At 33.9% G+C, this 17,698-nt stretch overlaps 1 protein-coding gene and 1 long non-coding RNA gene across 2 annotated transcripts in view; one reads left to right on the top strand and one right to left on the bottom strand.

Moving 5' to 3' along the window:
- Positions 1-17,698, bottom strand: part of LOC114330024 (guanylate cyclase 32E) — a 965,459-nt gene that overhangs the window by 497,312 nt on the left and 450,449 nt on the right. The window contains exon 4 of the mRNA XM_050647412.1: positions 10,650-10,767. Within this exon, the coding sequence (XP_050503369.1) occupies positions 10,650-10,767 (118 nt within the window). The remainder of the gene's footprint in view (positions 1-10,649; positions 10,768-17,698) is intronic.
- LOC126882481 (uncharacterized) overlaps positions 1-17,698 on the top strand; it is a 170,587-nt gene that overhangs the window by 142,514 nt on the left and 10,375 nt on the right. The gene's annotated exons all lie outside the window — the stretch shown is intronic.

The raw sequence follows: 17,698 nt of genomic DNA, 5'->3' as shown, positions 1-17,698 counted from the left end.
TTAAATATTGTTAAATTAAAGTATTTGTACTGTAGGTACTTGTATTTGTATTACTCTCTTGTATAATTATTATTGATTTACTAAAATTCAACTTAATACATAATTGAAAAATTCTCAAAATTTCATTTTATTTTCATCTTTTAATCACATTATATAATATATATATTTATTCAGGAAATTATGGTTTCTGCCTTATTGCAAACAACATTGTCATACATGTGATAATATTTATTATTTGTCAGATTGCTTATTCGTAAATAATAAAACAGCCAATTTTAAACAATTTCATTAAATTCAAAGTTTAATGTTTGATTTAAAAATAATTTATATTTTTGTTTCATAAATACCTGACGATTAAAAAATCCTGAAAATAGAAGGTAAAATGAGGATGGGAGGCCGCTTTTCTATAAAATCACCGGGTCGCTTGAAAAGTTCCAGCATGCCACTGTGAATATTTCACTTTACAATTATTACTATCACTAATCATCTAACGAAAATATATGAACTTTCGAGAGAGATTTCAAAAGTAGTTTCCGAGTGAATTCAAATTTTTAAAAGATCCATTTTTGAATCCATTTTAAATGTTATATTATTTCATCATTTGAAATATGTCTACTGTTAACACATGTAGTGTGGAATGTTAACATTGCCATTATACATAATATAATAAGTAATAGTACAAGTTTGTGGTTTTCAATATTTATGAGATGAGAAAATTATACTGTGGACTTTGAGCGTTTGGGTCGGAAACCACGAAATATCTCCCTTAGGTAACATGAAAGCAAAAAATGCTGAGACAGTTCGATCTTTTATTTCCGCTTTTATTTAGTTCTGCTTTATGATGACATCACCATAACATGGTGATGTCATAACGTTGTAATGACAACGATATTTATCCTATCAAAATTAAATAGAGATAGTGGGATTCTACAAACGGCAATATCACTATTGCCCTAAAGTTTTTGATATTCAACGTGTTAAAATTCAAAAAATTTATAGTTAATATAGATAAAATAATAGTTATCACTACAGTAATGTCCAATCTTTTAAAAGACAAAGACCTAACACCCCAGATGAAACAGAGTTAACAAGAAAAGAAATTATTGCATCTGTACATCTTCCTAATCAAGTAGGGAGCATATTATCTCATCCAAATTATACGAGAAATAACGCAATTTCACAGGTTGGAAACTTAGATTTAGGTTTAATGAATAGTATTTTAGAATTGGTTCTAACAATTGTTAATAAATTAAAACAGACAAAAAACTTAGACATTTTAAAATAAGAAATTATTGAATTAGTTAGTAAACATTTTAAAAGTAAATACGGCTTCCACTTCGCAGTTCCAGTGGAACTGTCGTTCAGCAGTTGCCAATAAGGAGAACTTTTTTTTCTACATTGCAAATATAATATTAAGGTCGCGCTATTGTCCGAAACTTGGTTTAAACCAGGAAAATATTATAATTTTCAGGGATATAATAATTGTTTCCGGACGAACCGGAACGATGGGCTCAGCTACTCTTTTAGACAATAAAATAATATCCGAAGAGGTAAAACTAAATATTCATAATTTTCTATTTACATTTACGTGTGTGTCTATCAAGTTATATTTATTTGACAGTCCTATTCACATAATTTCTATTTATATTGAACCTCGCACTAAAATTACTTGCCAACAATGGATTAAATGTCTAGAAAAAATACCTACGCCTTTTATACTCGGGGGTGATTTTAACGCACATAGCTATTCTTGAGGCTGCGAAGTTGAAGACAATTACGGAAAATATCTTCCGCAAGCGGTAGAATTTTGTAATTTAAAAATTGTAAATGATGGATCTCCCACACTTGCTCTTACTCAAAGACCTACAGCAATTGATATCACTATAAGTAGCCAAAACGTAGCTATTTATTTAAATTGGACCGTACTTCAAAAACCATTTGGCTCAAATCACATTCCGATATTATTATCCTGGGAAAATGGAAACACTATACCACAAAAAATGAGCACACATCAAATTTGGAATTGGGAAGGCTGATTGGAATACATACTCTGCAACTCTGACCTCCCTGAACGCTTCCAAAGTTTATTAGAACAAATAAATTATGCAGATGCTCTAGCTATTCCAAAAAAAAATCTCTTTTATAAATAATAATAAAACATATATACCGCAACATTGGTGGGATATAGAGTGTGACGTCGCTGCCAAAACTAGGAAAAAAGTCTTTATCAGATAGAGTATAAAAAAAAATTTATAGCGTATAAAAGATTGTAAGTTGCAAAAAAAACATTTAAACAAAAAAAAAGAAAAGTTGGATCATATATTGTGCAAATCTAAGCTCAAATACGCCTAATAAAGAAGTATGGAAAACAGTGAACCGCCATAAAAATCGAAAATTATCGAACAGACTTCCTATCAATTCTGAAGCCAATTCGATTGAGGAGTTTTATACCAAAATATCTCCACAATGGGTTTCCTGTGAAGAGGTGCCACAGCAAATTTCAACAGTTGAAAAGGATACCAGTTTTTTAATCGAATCATTTGAATTATGGGAATTAAAAAGGAGCATTAAGCAAAATAACAGTGGTCCCGGTCTAGACAACATATCCTATTCCGTGATTTTTCATCCACCTGATCTCAGGGGCGGCCCGTCGGGGTAGGCAAGGTAGGCGCCGCCTACCCTCTACAAATGTAGTACAATAATATAAATTATTAATATAAATTACTTATTTCAAAATTGTAATTTATAAATTTTGACACAATATCTACAATAAAATAGCAAAAATTATCCAAATTATTTTTAAAAATACAGTAGAACGTCGATAAAACGGACGTCAAAAATCCGGACCGTCAATAATCCGGATTTGTATCTAGCAAAAATATCTGATTCTTTTAAAATAAATTAAGAACTCCGCTACGAAAAACGAACCTCTACCGCAGTTCAAAAATATTTTAACCATTTTTTTAAAAGCCCAAATAGTGTCTAATGTTTTTACTGTACACATGGTGCTATTATAAATTAATTAGAATACAGTGTTTAAACATAAAAAAATGTTGTGATTAATTTCACCTCTAGACACTTTACCGTACAAGAGAAAACATAAAATTTTAAAACGTTTGTTGTACTTTAATGTGTATAATGGAATTTTTTGATGCAATTTCGATAATCCGGATAATTTGATAATCCGGATGGGGTCCGGTCCCAATTAATCCGGATTATTGACGTTCTAATGTATCCAAAAAATTTTCTTTGTAGTTATGATTATTATACGCTCCTTGTAGTATCAGTAGTACTGTATAGATTCTATATTCTCCTTGGTCAGGCACTCGGGAACGTAGCCTGAAATAGAACGACGCCAACACCGAATTGACGTGCGATCTCTCTCTGTTTACGCGAGCAGGCCTGCTGCAGGTCTGCTCGTAGCGACCGTATTCTACGATTTTGAACGGGCGGATAGGCACAGAGTCTTATAGCCGGACCTACAAAATTGTCTCAGTTGCTTCTCTTGTGTCTTGTGAAACTGTTTTAAAATAATTGTTTTTTGATTTTGGCTGTTATTAGTAGGTTAAGTATTGAATAAAACTAGGTAGGACAATTTAAATTTGTTTATGAAAACTGAATAATGTGTTATTAGATTATATAGATACTTAAAAATTTAAAGCGAGGTTAATTGTTAACTTATCAATTTATTCGAATAGTAAATTATTATTTGATACATAAATAAAATAAGTAATATTTGACGTTGTTGAAACTAGGTGTATTAGTTTAATTGGTGGAAAAACTTTAGTCATCGAATATGAATATTTTAAACGATGTAATATGCAGAGACGCCTTTTTCAAGGCGCCAAAATCAAGAAAGATTAGTAATTATTTCAATGGGCCGGCCTTTACAAAATTTAACAATTTTATCCACAGATAAGACAAAAGACAATCAACCATTTTCGAGATCGTTTAAAACAATATGGTATGAAAATCATAAATGGCTAAGCGGAAGTTATTTTAAAAATTCACTTTTCTGTTGGCCTTGTCTGTTGCTCTCAAATTTGAAGCAAAATGTTTGGGTGAGTCAGGGATATTCGGATTTGAAAAATTTATCAGCTAGTGTAAAAAAACATGAATCTTCGAAAGAACATTTAAACAATTGCTTAGATTTAAAACGGTTAGAAAAAAATAAACAAACTACTGACAGTGCTTTCGCTGGACATATTTCTCTATCTAATAAGATATATAATGAAGAAGTTGAAAAAGATTGAAGAAGTTGAAGAAATTGATGTTACAATTCTTTTAGCAAAACAAGAACTTACATTTCGCGGTCGTGATGAGAGCCATAATTCTTCAAACATGGGTAATTTTAAAGAAATTTTTAATTTAGTAGTTAAACGCGATCAGAAAATCCAGGATCATGTTAAAAAATAGAAGGGGTGTTCACGGGTTTGTCAAAAACAATACAAAATGATTTAATAGATTGTCTTGCTGATTACGTAAAAAATGAAATTTCAACAAAAATTAATGAAAGTCAATTTTTTTCTATACTAGCTGACGATACTACTGATATAACCGAAAAATCACAGTGTACTTTAACAATCCGTTTTGTTAACAAAGTTGGTCAGATAACAGAAAGATTTTTAGGGTTTTTGATATTAGCGATAATAGATCTGCAGACGCTCTATATAGTTTAATTTCAAACGTGCTTGAGCCATATGATTACAAAAATAAATTAATTGCTCAATTTTACGAAGGCTCAAGTGTAATGGCTGGCTCTTTAAACGGATTACAATCAAAAATTAAAGTAGATGCTCCAAAAGCAATTTTTACACATTGTTGCGCTCATAGATTACATTTAGTACTGTAAAACGGCTCAAAATGTATTACAAACTGTAGGATATTTTTTGTCGCCGACCCGAAGTATATGTGTAGCTTACCCGCATACTGAGGTCACGAGCCGCCACTGCCTGATCTGTATAAAAAGGTTCTTCTAAGTACCTATCTTTAATAAATTTTGGTCTAATGAAACTGCACTTCCCAAGAGTTGGAAAGAATATATTGTTTTGTCAAAAAAAAAACTGGCAAACCTGATAACAAGGTAAATCCGTACAGACCCATATCTTTGGCTTCCTGTTTCCTTAAGACGTTTGAGAGGATGATAAGAAACTGTTTGGAACAGTGGTTAGAAACGGAAGATAGGATCCTATACTTCCCCAGTCGCAATATGGATTTCGAAAATCTTTATTTACACAAGACGCAATAACACCTTTGGTAAGTGCAGTTCAATTAAATTTTACATATAATATATCTACAGCTGCTGCATTTGTTGATGTTTCCTCGGCTTTCGACAACGTTAAATTAGATATAAACTGCGCGTCATAGAAAACGGGCACCCTAAAAAATGGGTAATTTTTGAGGTTGCGTATCTCCTAAATCTGTTGTCCGATTTAAGTGATTTTTTGAATATCTTATAGCCTTATTCTTTGTCAATATCACTGTAATAATATTTTTGCTAAACAGGTAAATTTTCATTGTATACCGGGTGTACGAATCAAACTGTGTTTTTTTCTCAAAGTTCGCAACACCCTGTGGAATATCCTAGCATTTATAAAATACTGAAATTAAAATCCAACTATAGCCTCAGGTTTTCTCAACATTCTGTTTTTTGATTCATTAGCTTATGTTGGATAATACAAAAGTTAGGTACTTTAACAATTAGCCATGTTCTTTTTTTTTCAGTACAGGGTGTTTCTAAACAAGTGCGACAAACTTTAAGGGGTTTTTATTATTATTATTATTTGCATTAAAAAATAATGACAGTTTGCTTTATAATCGTATGTCCGCAAATGCTTCGTTTGCGAGATACGGGATGTTGAATTTTTTCTTACAAACTGACGATTTATTTATTGCTTTAAAACCGGTGAGATGTGCAAATCAAATTAGGTGGGTTTTAAGACGTAGTTATTGCACATTTTTTGACATACAATTAACAATTTTATATTCACCATTGGCATGCATACGGGTAATATGATCGGTCATAGTACCCGTATGCACGCCAATAGTGAATATAAAATTCTTGATTGCAAGTCAAAAAATTCGTAATAACTATCTCTAAGAACCTACCAAATTTCATTTTCATGTCTCAACCGGTTTTACGGCAATAAAATAAATCGTCAGTTTGTAAAAAAAAAACAACATCCCGTATCCCGTCATCGAAGCATTGGCGGACATAAGTTTATAAAGCAAACTATCATTATTTTTTCATGCAGAATTGCCCCTTAAAGTTTGTCGCACTTATTTACAAACATCCTATACTGATGAAGAACATGACTAGTTGTTAAAGTACATAACTTTTGCATTATCCAACATAAGAGAATGAATCAAAAAACATAATGTTCAGAAAACCTGAGGCTATAGTCGGGATTTAATTTCAGTATTTTATAAGGGCTAGAATATTCCACAGGGTGTTGCGAACTTTGAGAAAAAAACACAGTTTGATTCGTACACCATGTATACAATGAAAATTTACCTGTTTAGCAAAAATATTATTACAGTGATATTGACAAACAATAAGGCTATAACATATTTAAAAAATCACTTAAATCGGACAACAGGTTAAGGAGATACGCGACATCAAAAAAGACCCATTTTTTAGGGTGCCCGTTTTCTATGACGCGTAGTTTATAATACCATAAACTGGTCCAAATTGGTCTTCCATCGACTTTCTCATGGTTTCTAATATCTATGTATTCCAATAGACCTATAGAAACTAAAATAAATAACAGCTTGACGACTCACCGAACAGCGAATATAGTACTACCCCAAGGTAGTATTTTAAGCCCTCTTCTATTCTCTAAAACATAGAGATAGAACAATATGTCCCGCTTAATTCTTGCGTAATCCAATACGCTGACGACGTTGTGATTTATACCTCACATAAATCATTGAACACTTGCAGCTCTAAGCTAAGACTGGCACTTAATGCTCTACAAGATTTTTATGAATCTTTAGGACTTACAATATTCGGCTCACAATTTGGCTCACAAGCGGAAATTTGTTTTTCCTCAGGTCCCATCATTCTCATTCTCAAGAGACATCAGGTCCCGCAAGGCAGTTTTATATTGGGACAGCTTGTGTTTCCAATAAAGAGTTCTGTAACATACCTGGGAACAATTTTGGACAGAAAACTCTTGTGGGCAGATCACATCCAACACGCTATTAAAAAATCAGAAAATGCAATAAATATTCTAAGAGAGTTTTGTAGTACAAGTTAGGGTGCTGATCCTAATATTGCATTATTATTTTACCGATCAATGGTTCGTCCAATTATAGACTACAGCTGTCACTTGTATGGTTCTGCATTTAATAAACACCTCAACAAAATAGAAGCTCAGGAGAATAAATTTTTAAGACTTTGCTAACCAGATGTCTTATTCTCGATAGGAGTAGAAACTCTATATGGATCCTTTACCACGACAATAATTATTCAATTAAGTTATTCAAAATAGGCAGTCTAATTACCAATACTTCTTCACTGACGGATCTAAGACCAACTCTAATACAAGTTGTGCCTTTTGGGAACTAAGCACTAATAATTTTATTATTAAAAACTCAAACTTCCTGTCGAAGCTTCTATACAGTCAGCACGTAAAGGTTGGAATAAATTAATTTTCTCGAAAAGAGACGATTTTGGAAAAAAATCCCGAGACAGGTCTATTTTTATTTTTAAGTTACGACTTTTTGGCATATATATCATACTAGTGACGTCACATATCTGGGCGTGATGGCGTCATCGATGATTTTTTTTAAATGGGACTAGGGGTCGTGTGATAGTTCATTTGAAAGGTAATTTAATTCTGTATTCAGCAATATAAACATTTACATAATTATTTATACAGGGTGTTCAAAAAAAATTGTAATTAAATTTTTTTACATAAAAAGAAGATTGCGTGTAATTTATTTAGTCCAAAATACATTTTACTGCTCTCAGAAAACAGAAAAAAATGTTTATTTGAAAAATAATCATTGCTTTTCGCTTAAATTAAATATTCAAACTCTCAAGAGGATGGTGGGAGGCGGCTTTAATATTGAATTGAGGCAAAAAACAATATTTATTTGTAAAATATACATTATTTCCTGTTTCATGATAGCAGTAAAATGTATTTTGAGTTAAATAAATTACACACATTCTTCTTTTTATGTCACAAAATTTAATACAAAAAAAAATAATTTTTTTGACACCCTGTATAAATAATTATGTTAATAATGTATAAATATTTTCAATCCTGTTGTCAATTTGGTGGTATGGGAATGATATTTATTGTCGTTTTCTGTGCTACTTCGATTGATAACTTGCTTTGTTTTAATTATGTTAATGTTTATATTACTGAATAGAGAATTGAACTAACTTTCAAATAAGCTATCACACGACCCCTATTATCATTTAAAAAAATATAGATGACGTCATCACGCCCAGATGAGTGACGTCGCACAAAGTCGCAATTTAAAAATAAAAATTGACCGGTTTCGGGATTTTTAAGTGTGGTTATAAGCAAAAGTATAAATAATATTAGTAGTTTACTGATTCAGCAACTCACTAAAATTATGATAAGATGGCATAAAGAACGTAAAAAACGTTTGTTTCTGGATACGAAATTGGATTGAAAGAAGGAATGGATGTTGTATTTCAGAAACTCTGCTAAAAGAAGTTGCTTTGTAGGATACAGAAGGATATAAACATCTGAACATAACACTCTCTGGCCACTTTAAACTTATTTTGTTAATTTAAACAATAACAATTTACACAGAGAAGAGTGATTCAAGTCGACCAACAAATGTTCATACGCTTCAAACACTATTCAACTCATCTGAAAAATGTCAAGTTGACCGATAAAGTTTGACTCGATCAATATTTTGTTGAATTGACAAAAGTGGACCGATTATAATTGAAACGTATGTTTTCACAACTACACTAAGCATCAAAATTAACGCACCCCCTTAAAAATGGGATATTTTTGATGTCTCTTATTTCCTACTTGTTGTCGGATTTGAGTGATTTTTATAGTATATTATAGCTTTATTCTTCAAGAATTCCGATATAATAATATTATTGCTAAAGGGGTAAGTGTCATTGTATACCGGGTGTAAAAATGATAGTGTGTTTTTTCCTCAAAGTTTGGAACACCCTGTGGAATATCTTAGCGTATATAAAATATTTAAATTAAAACTTAACTGTAGCCTTAGACTTTCTCAATATTTTGTTGTTTGATGCATTTGCTTATGCTGAATAATAAAAAAGTTAGGTACTTTAACAACTAGCAATGTTATTCATCAATACAGTGTGTTTCTAAATAAGTTCGATAAACTTTAAGGGGTAATACTGCATGAAAAATAATGACCGTTTGTTTTATGAACATATGTCCGCAAATACTTTGTTTCCGAAATACGGGATATTGAATTTTTTCTTACAAACTGACGATTTATTTATTTCTCTAAAACTGGTTTAGATATGCAAATGAAATTTGGTAGGTTTTAAGAGGTAGTTATTACGCATTTTTTGACATACAATTAGGAATTTTATATTCACCATTGGCGTACTTACTGGTATAAACATTTTAGATACATCCCGTATGCACGCCAATGGTGAATGTTAAATTCTTAATTGTATGTCAAAAAATGCGCAATAACTACCTCTTAAAATCAACCAAATTTCATTTGCATCTCTCAACCGGTTTTAGAGCAATAAATAAATCGTCAGTGTGTAAGAAAAGAATCCAACATCCCGTATCTCGGAAACGAAGCATTTGTGGATATATGTTTATAAAAAAGCAAACAGTCATTATTTTTTCATGCAGAATTTTCCCTTAAAGTTTGGCGCACTTATTTAAAAATACCCTGCATTGATGAATAACATTGCTAGTTGTTAAAGTACCTAACTTTTTAATATCCCACATAAGCGAATGAATCGCAAAGTAAAATATTAATAAAACTTAAGGCTACAGTCGAGTTTTAATTTCAATATATTAGATATATGCGCTAGAATATTCCACAGGGTGTTCCAAACTTTAAGGAAAAAACACACTATCATTGTTACACCCGGTATACAATGGCACTTACCTGTTTAGCAACAATATTATTGATGCAACAGTTTTAGACATCAAAAATATTCCATTTTCAAGGTGGTGCGTTAATTTTGATGCTTAGTGTATTATCGTTCGATTTTAGTTGATCAACTAAAATCGAACCGTGAGAATGCGCCTTTATTGGAAAGAAATTTTATTTCTGCTCTTAAGAGCTAAACATAGTTAACTAGTTCAAATTGTCCAACTAATATTGTGTAAATTTTAACACCTTGTATATGAAAACTTACCAGCTTGAGAGCAATGGTGATACATATTATTGCTGGTTTTAACATACATTTGTCTATTTAATTTTGACAAAACCAATAAAGGGTCCAATTTAAAAAACAAATAGCGTTATCATGATATCATTGTGATGGCATCACATTTGCGGTTATAGAAAATAGAATCAAAACTTATTTTAAAAATCGACCTGGCTTGGTCTTTTTTGTTTAAATAATGGAGAAAATTTGGGGTTTCCGTTCCAAACGTTTACACTATATTATTTTCCTTATTCTACTATTGCTTAACTAAGTTTTCACTTACCTCTAGTTCTTTGATACGTTTCAGCGACAATGAGATCCATTTGTTCAATATATTCCGGAATGTAATCTGAATACAACTTTGTGTCGGTTATGGTAAGTCCATGAATGAGAGATTGTTCCTTAAACAGAAATAATATAAAAGTCAAAGTTTTCAACCTAACAGAAATATTAAAAATATTGAAAAATATTCCTGAAAGATATTTAATGGCAGCTACGTATGCCGTTTCTCCCGCTTGGCGGCGCTAGTGTAGTTGGGGGTCCAGGTTTTGACAGTTCTTTAAGCTTGTATGGTAGTTTTGATTTAATTATTGCGATTTAATAAATTAGGTCACAAAAATAAGGATCTTCAACTGTTTGTGAGTTGAACAACGAATTGAAATATGAAAAATAAAAGGCTGATGAGTCATCTCCTAAAATTGTTCCTAAAGATAATCCATGAAAGAATTTCCAAGCTATGTGAAAGTCAACAGTTTGGGTTTATAAATGCTGTTGGTACGAGAGAGGCTTTGTTTTCAATACAAGTCTTATTCCAGAGATGCAGAGACGTCAATTGCGACGTATATGCATGTCTGATTGATTACGAGAAAGCGTTTGATCAAGATGATGCCAAAATACTAAAAGAAGCAGGAATTAAAAACCAAGATCTGAAAATAATTAAAAATCTTTACTGGAATCAGACTGAAAAGCTCAGGGTTGACGGTGAACACACCGAATATGTTAAAATCATGCGTGGAGTGAGGCAAGGCTGCATTTTGTCCCCCATAATTTTCAATCTTCACTCACTCACTGAAAGAATATTTATCGAAACTTTGCACGAAACTGAAAAACGTATTCCACTAAACAGGTACCGGCTAAATAACATCAGGTATGTAGATGACACCATACTGTTTGCGGACAGCCTAGAAGACCTACAAGTCCTCATGAACATAATCACGTATTACAGTCAACAATATGGACTCAATATAAACGTAAATAAGACAAAGCTTTTGATCATTAGCAAGAAAAAGATAACAGAAGGTCAACTCTACATCAACAAACCACTGTAGAAAAAGTGAGGCACTACAACTACTCCGGCACCATAATAAATAAAGAATGAAACCAAGAACCAAAAACCAAAAGATAAGAGCGCGTATCGCAAAAACTAGATCAACCTTCAACCGTATGGGGCCTTTTTCAAGAGTCACCTTTCTCTTGGTATAAAAGTAAGAATGCTGAGATGCTACGTCTTCTCTTTCCTTTTTGATGGTGTTGAATCATGGACCTTAATCGAAGATATGCGCCGAAAATTGTAAGCATTTGAGATGTGACTATATCGGAGAATTTTTAAAATCTCATGGACTGATTGGATCACAAATGAGGAGGTCCTTAGAAGAATAGGGAAGAACCGAAAGGTACTAACCACCATCAAATCTCGAAAGTTGGAACACTTTGAAAACATTATGCGAAATGAATCCAGATATGCCCTCCTACAAGCCATACTGCAAGGGAAAATATTTGCAAAGTGAGATCCAGGAAGAAGAAGAACATCCTGGTTAAAGAACCTCAGAACCTAGTTCAACACAACATCTGTGCGTCTTTTCCGCGTTGCTGCAGATAAAGTTAAGATTGCCATGATGATCGCCAGCGTTCGTCATGGATAGGCATATCAAGAAGAAGAAGATAACAAAATAAAAGACAAATGTATTTAATGTTTTTGCAGTCGAATCCAGGGGCAATACGTGATCTGTTTCAACAAAATATTTATTGCTGATAAGTGCATTTATTCTCGGCACATATTTATATCTTCTTATTATTACCATTCACTTTTTTCTCATTAGATTAACTTTGGAAAATCTTTTTCCTGATATTCTAGATGAGCACAAAGGTATAGGACAACCCTGGGATATCTTACTTTCCCAAATTAAATTCACACAACGAAATAAATACAATCTTTACTTAGAAATATATAGATTTGGACAGTTGACGTGACCTCCAACTACACTAGCGCCATCTACGTTGAGCTTTTCAGATTAGCTGCCATTGAAAATTTATTTGATCATTTTCCTGGTAACACCATTTTAAAATTTGCAAGCCAGATGGATGCTGAAGCGAAGAAGACAAAAGGGAATTCAATAACTTACAATTCACGACTCCGTCTGCTCAGCTGGTAAATTCCAACGGAAAATGAACCTAGTTACTCAAAGGAGTAAAACTAATATAAAATAAAATAAAAATATATACCATTTTTATTCAGTGGCAATGCGAAGGCAAATCTGTCTTATTTTTCACTTAGAATAGAGAGCGCAAACCAGCACTCTAAATCGACGATTTTCGACTCTAGTTGGAGTCGTCATCAGAGAGGCGTAGGTTTGCTGCTCTCTGCCCCAAGGTATACATTTTGATTTTATAGAAATAATATATCTTATATAATGATATTATCATTAGTTTTTAAGAAGGTATAAGTTAATTTTAAAAAATATACGCTACTAATGGTAACAAATATATTTTTACTTAGTGGTTTGACTTAAAGATCTAAGTGTTTTGGCTCTAGAAACCAACATTTTAAAATACATAAGTTTTGTGTGATCCAAAAATTAGCAAAAATTAAATCTAAATTAAATATACTGCACCTCTACTTGATAGATAACATCAATTTGGATAACTAACACAGATATGAACGTTGGGATAATGGGATAATTTATACATATAAAAACAGTTGGTTTTCGAACTCTTTAGCGACGTACCTATTACTATAGGTAAAGTATAATATTAATTTATGAATTACAATAGAAGGCCGACATAATGAACTAAAAGAAGATGTAATTGGTGATTTTTTGGCGACATTGTTGGGTGTGAATATATCTTTGAGTTTATTGCTCCTGGTTTAAAAACAGGGTATAGTACAGTTGAATTTTGAGAATACCTTAGGTCGATTATTTATCAAAAAATGAAGTCATAATAAGACTCAAAAAGGAATGTGATATTTTTTCAACTACGAATGAGTGCAGAAGCGGAACAGATCCTCTCATGGAAAAGGAATTTTCTTGCTTTCACCTTATTTTAGAAACATATTTTCCCCATCTACTATATGGCTATTTGCAGATGCTGTAATTACAGTAAAAACAGCAATTTTTTTAAACTATATTAGAATCATAAAGCATTATTGGCAAATCCAAATAAAGTTGTTACTTCGCGATTTGTTAATTTTTTGTTCATATGTTGCCCGTTTATAAATATTTTCCTCGGAAAACTCGCCCTCCTTATACTCCCTTTTTTTTTGTTATAGTTAAGATCTTATTTTAAGTAGTTTTATGTGTTTATATTTTTACTCTTAAATATACTTTTATTCCGTAATAGATTATTAGGAGCGTATAAACTGCGTTGCTTCTAGAAATTATTTTAAGAACTTTTCATCATAAATAGGTTTACAGGTGAACGTTTATTCCTTTGACTGCAAGTAGTCCCAGCTATTATTTTTACCATTTCTCATCATTTATTTCTTATAACCTCCTTCGTGGCTCAGTGGCAAGAGAGCCTACCTTTGGATTCAGGGGTCGTGAATTCGAATCTCATGAGGGGTAGTAAATTTTTCATTTATTAATAATTAATGAATGAAAATAGCTTCTATTCTTGTGGGATCGGTACTCACCGGAGGGACCGCAGATATTCGGATACAATTAGCGTTTCTTTGTAAATACAATAAAGTAATGAAGTCGACTTTTCATAGTGTCGAGACATTTACTCAACATACACACTACACACTACACTAGGTGTTTGATTGCCAAATCAACAGTACCATACCAATGGCGATTACTTTATACTTTAATGGCAATAAAAAGTACTTTATTTATAAAATAATTTTTAATATTTCATTTTCTTCGTATTTTTGAGAAGTCCTTGTATTACTACTTTAGTTTCCAATCCTTTTTCGGCATTATTTTACTTTTGTTTCCCTCCTAACCACATTAAAAGATTAACAACAAATGATTTTTTGTGACCGTTATCCCTTTTGTGATGAACTTTAAGAATATGGAAAAATCGCGTAACGCCGTACATATTTCTAATCTTATTACTTAATTAAATGTCCGTTTAAAATAAGTGAACATCACTCCTGTTGACTTGTCCTTCTAATAGCCTTATCCGAATATTTTTCTTAGTATCAAAGTTTAATTATATTTCTTCTAGCTCGTCTGAGATCCCTTCGATATTCTCCTATTGCACCCTAGTTTTGGAGTATTTTTGAGTGGAGGGCATATTAATTTTTACCATATTCATTTATGAAATGTCGCACATTCAAGCTTTAGTAAAATAAAATACATATAGTTTAAAATAAAATGTAACTCCAAAAACTAATACAAAATTGGAAAGGTACACGGTATCTATCCAAAATAAAATAAGCTACGCTTATAAAAAATCCTGTCAGATAAGGATGGTCCAGGAAAGTCGCAAAACCAACTCTTCGTGGTGCACCGAACTGAAACACCTTAGAAAGACAGCAAGAACTTCTTTTAATATAGCAAAACGCACCAAACTTAAAGAGGATTGTGATATTTATCAATCAAACCTCACAGAGTTTAAGAAAGCCTGCAGACAAAAACAAAGGTCCTGAAGAAAACCGTCCCCGGTTCTAGCGTTTCAAAAGCACCGAACTGGACGGAAGAAAGAATCATACCCACACTAAATGACTGGCATCTTGCCAGAACATTAATTAGTGAAGAAAAGATAAGAAGGGCCATATCGTGCTTCGCCCCTTTTAAGTCACCAGGGCCTGACGGCATATATCCAGCCCTACTACGGTGGGGATTGGATATCCTTCTGCCGCACCTTGTGGGAATGTTCAGAGCCTCCTTGGCTCTAAGATATATTCCTAGAGAGTGGAGAGAGGTACGTGTAGTCTTCATACCAAAACCAGGTAAGATGGATTACACCCTACCGAAGGCTTTCCGACCAATTAGCCTAACATCTTTTCTCTTGAAAACGATGGAAAGGCTATGCAAGAAGTACATAAGAGATGAAGTTCTGGTTCATAATCCACTTCATCCAAATCAACATGCATATACTTCGGAAAGATCTACCGATTCTGCACTTCATCAAGTAGTGGGAAGAATTGAAAGATCGCTGGATAATAAAGAATCTACCGTAGGTATATTCATAGACATTGAGGGAGCGTTTGATAAAACAACTTTCCCAACCATCACCCAACAGCTCAATGTCAGGAATGTTCCCCTGGTCGTGAGCGAATGGATATTCAGTATGCTGTCAAATAGAGCAATAAGCATAAATGTAGAAGACGTTTTGGTTAGAGGGATGGTTACGAGGGGATGTCCACAGGGGGGTGTGCTATCGCCACTCCTCTGGAACATAGTGCTGGATACCCTGGTCGACCAACTCACCAAGAACGGTTTCTACATAATAGCCTATGCAGACGATTTAACCGTCTTGCAAAGCGGTAAGTTTGAGAACACACTATGCGAGAGATTACAAGTTGCTCTCAGACTAATAGAAACATGGTGTAAGGAACACTCACTGTCTATAAATCCAAAAAAGACAGAGATGATCCCCTTCACCAGAAAAAGAAGGATCACGGGCTTAATACCTCCTAGGATTCTAAACTGCAGTCTGAGCTTCTCTGAAGAGGTGAAATACCTTGGTATTACCCTTGACAGGAAGTTAACATGGAACGCTCACTTAGATAGTAGAGCTAAAAGAGCATATATTGCCTATGAACAGTGTCGGTGAACGGTCGGACGCACTTGGGGCCTTTCATCCAGGGTGGTCGCCAGGATCTAGACTACTGTCATTAGGCCAATGCTAACTTACGGAGCCATTGCTTGGGTACCAAAAGTGCTATAGGCAACAGCGATCAACAAAGTAAACCATATTCAACGGATGGCTTGTCTAAATATAACAGGTGCCATGAAAACAACACCAACTGCTGCAATGGAGTTGCTCATTGGAATTACACATTTAGACATATATGTCAGAGAAGTGGCGCTAATGACGATGATGAGATTATGCTCAGCGGTTGCAAACCTTGATGTAGGAATGGGACAATTGAGATGTCGTTTCTGGCGGGGTGAGCTGGAGGCACTACCCCAGCTACATGCGGACCATGGAAGCGACTCAATTAAAACAAAATCGAAACAAGACAACATAGGGAGTCAAACGTGACAAATGCATATTGCATCTACACCGATGGCTCCAAAACGGAAGAAGGCTCAGGATGCGGAATATTCTCCATATCACTGAACCTTAGTATAAAATGGGGTATGTGCAAAAATGCCAGCGTGCCAGACTGAACTGGCTGGTATCTCCATTGCCGCAAAAGAGATAATCGGGAAAGGTATAGCCCCCAAAACTATAATAATCTGCAGACAGCAGAAAAGCGCTACTAACCCTGAACAGACCACGTGTCATATCAGGGCTAGTAATGGAGTGTCATGAATCACTAGCCCAAGCTTCAGATGGTAACAACATCATCCTGAGGTGGGTTAAAGAACACAATGGAAATAAAGGCAACCGCATTGCTGACTAGCTAGCTAGGAAGGCAGCAGGCCTAAGACTCTTAGGACCTGGTGATCTTTTTGGCTGGTCAACTGCAACAATCGCGGAAATTGTAAAATGTCACTCCCACACGCAAACCATGAAAAGATGGGAAGAAAGGCCAGGATGTAGACTTGCCAAGGTAACACTAAGGAACCTTGGGAAGTCAGCATCTGAAAAGTACTTGAAAATGACCAGGAAAAACCTACGCTTGATAGTTGGTTTTTTAACTGGACATTGTCAACTAAGAAAACACCTCCACACACTGGGGCTAGTAGACACATCTCTATGCAGGAGGTGTGAACGAGATGACGAAACTGTCGAGCATGTCCTATGTGAATGTCCGGAGTTATCGTCAATACGATAGTATGCGTTCGGCGAGCCTTGGTCTACACCTGCCGATAAAGGGGAGATGTCACCAGGTGATTTGTCCACCTTCCTGGAAATGGCAGGATGGATGATGAACTAAGGACGACAACCCCCTGGGAGGATGTACAATGGGTCAATTATTGTGGCCTAAGTGCTGTG

The sequence above is a fragment of the Diabrotica virgifera genome, chromosome 1 (genome assembly GCF_917563875.1).
Source record: "Diabrotica virgifera virgifera chromosome 1, PGI_DIABVI_V3a".
NCBI lineage: Eukaryota > Metazoa > Arthropoda > Insecta > Coleoptera > Chrysomelidae > Diabrotica > Diabrotica virgifera.
Note: the sequence above shows the minus strand (reverse complement) of the source record. Positions and strands in the feature narration are given on the sequence as shown.